At 31.7% G+C, this 1,943-nt stretch overlaps 1 protein-coding gene across 1 annotated transcript; it reads left to right on the top strand.

Moving 5' to 3' along the window:
• The first annotated feature begins 331 nt into the window (after nt 1–331).
• LOC133790178 (probable thionin-2.4) lies at nt 332–1,288 on the top strand. Its single transcript, XM_062227713.1, has 3 exons — nt 332–689; nt 787–864; nt 988–1,288. Exons 1-3 carry the CDS (start codon nt 458–460, stop codon nt 1,074–1,076), a joined length of 399 nt encoding a protein of 132 aa, XP_062083697.1. The 5' UTR covers nt 332–457; the 3' UTR covers nt 1,077–1,288.
• The last annotated feature ends 655 nt before the right edge of the window (nt 1,289–1,943 follow it).

Here is a 1,943-nt window from a genome sequence, read left to right as displayed (position 1 = left end):
GAAGCCAATGGTTTAATTTGCAAGAAATATATATATATACATATGTATACAAAAGAAATTAGTCGTGGAAATGACATATTAAAATAACTTCTTTATCCAGTCTCTTAGTATGAATAAAATGATGTTCAAAGCAAGGAGATAATTTTGAACAATATATGGAAATATTAAATAATTTAAAATGATTTTGAAAGAAATGGAGGAATCAGTAATAAATTTACAATGCACCCTTCCACAGGGAACCAAACCCTGTGAGATAGTTTATCTAAAATATGAATATGACTGTGCTTGAGATAAGGATGTCAGGTGAAGTTTGTGGTGGCAAGGGAAGCTTGTATGTTGAACACCTACTATTTAAGCTGGGTATTGTAAGTCTAGTTTCATCAGCACTTCATCAATATAAATTACTGGTATTCTCTATATTTTGTAAGAAGATATATAGTGAGCTAATCAAGAGACGATGGAAGGCAAAACTGTTATTATGCTTGCACTCTTCCTGAGCCTTGTTTTGGGACAAATTCAAGTTGAGGCAAGAAAGAGCTGCTGCCCAAATAACTCTGCCAGAACTACCTTTAATGTTTGTCGTTTCGGGGGAGCCTCACAATCAATTTGTGCATCACTTAGTGGATGCCAACTCATTTCTGGGTCTACATGTCCTTCTGGTTTTACACACGACATTCTTGAAAACACTGGTAAAATAAACTTGATCATTTGTTCTATTGTGCTTCTTTAGTTAACTTGCTGCAAGAGATTTCATTTTGATGTAAGCTGCATGTAATTTTACTCTAGGTGATGCTGCCAATGAATACTGCAAGTTGGGGTGTGCATCCTCTGTGTGCGGTGCCATAACCACTCTCCAAAACTTTGGTAAAGCCAACTCCCCACTCCCCAACCTCATTATTATTATTATTATTTTGCTTCGGTCTTTTACTTTTTTGATATAGAGAAGAGATTTCATTCTAATTATGCAACTATTGTTTCGGCGACTAGACGCAGGTGAAGTTGTGAATGCAGCTGTTGAAAAATGTACCATGGCATGTTCTGCTCTTTGCACCAAGTATTCTATTAGAACTGCCTAGACAAGCATATTCTGTAAAAGTGAAGGAGTAGTCATTTAAGGCTTTCAATAATTGTCATGTGTATGTGACAACAATATGCTAGACTCTAGTGCATATTGTTTAAGGTGTTTTTTGTTTGTGTCTGTGTGTGTCGTAGAAGACTGTCGATCTTAGATTGTATATCCTTCTACTTGCTAGCTCTTATCTAATTAAAGAGTAATGTGTCTTTTTAATTTTGTTCTTGACTACTTTGCTGGTTTCCATTTATATTCCACAAATCCTATCCTACAATTTTTTTTTTAATTATATAAGCAGCTCATGAAAACATAACTTAGTAACACAATTTGTAGCTTATGAACATATTATAGAATATATACATATATATATATATGATTACATGCTATCTAAATATTACTCAAAAACTCATAAAAAATTTATATAGATATAGTGAATATATGTTGCAAGTTAGTAGTTATTAGCCTAGCTATAAACTAATAATTTATCTTAAAGTCTAGATAAGTACAAGAACCATGCCAACATGTACTCAAGGAAGTAGTCCACCCATAACAACATTCTTTATCTTTACCATATTAATGACATAACAACATTCTTTATCTTTATCATATTTCAATCTTTAATATTTTCACCCTTGTTTTTTTTAAGTGTATCATTAACTTTTGCACTCAATTGATTTTAAGTAAATTAGACTTAAGTTTTTAAGTTCACTCAAAACTATAAATTACTAGAAAGAGGATTAGAGTACTCTTAATAGTTTCTCTAATATTATTTTTAAAAAACTACTTCTTTATTTTACATCTAATTTTTATATTACATCATAGATCAAGATATGAGACTAAGACTGAGACTGGTTAATATAGTTTAAAGTAC

Source organism: Humulus lupulus, chromosome 7 (assembly GCF_963169125.1).
Source record: "Humulus lupulus chromosome 7, drHumLupu1.1, whole genome shotgun sequence".
Taxonomy (NCBI): domain Eukaryota; kingdom Viridiplantae; phylum Streptophyta; class Magnoliopsida; order Rosales; family Cannabaceae; genus Humulus; species Humulus lupulus.
The sequence above is the reverse complement of the archived record's forward strand: the minus strand, read 5'-3'. Positions and strand labels throughout refer to the sequence as shown.

Coding starts and splice junctions, on each gene's coding strand:
- LOC133790178 (XM_062227713.1), top strand. CDS start 458: ATGGAAGGCAAAACTGTTATTATGCTTGCACTCTTCCTGAGCCTTGTT. Junction 690..786: donor CGACATTCTTGAAAACACTG/GTAAAATAAACT, acceptor ATTTTACTCTAG/GTGATGCTGCCAATGAATAC. Junction 865..987: donor AACCACTCTCCAAAACTTTG/GTAAAGCCAACT, acceptor TTCGGCGACTAG/ACGCAGGTGAAGTTGTGAAT.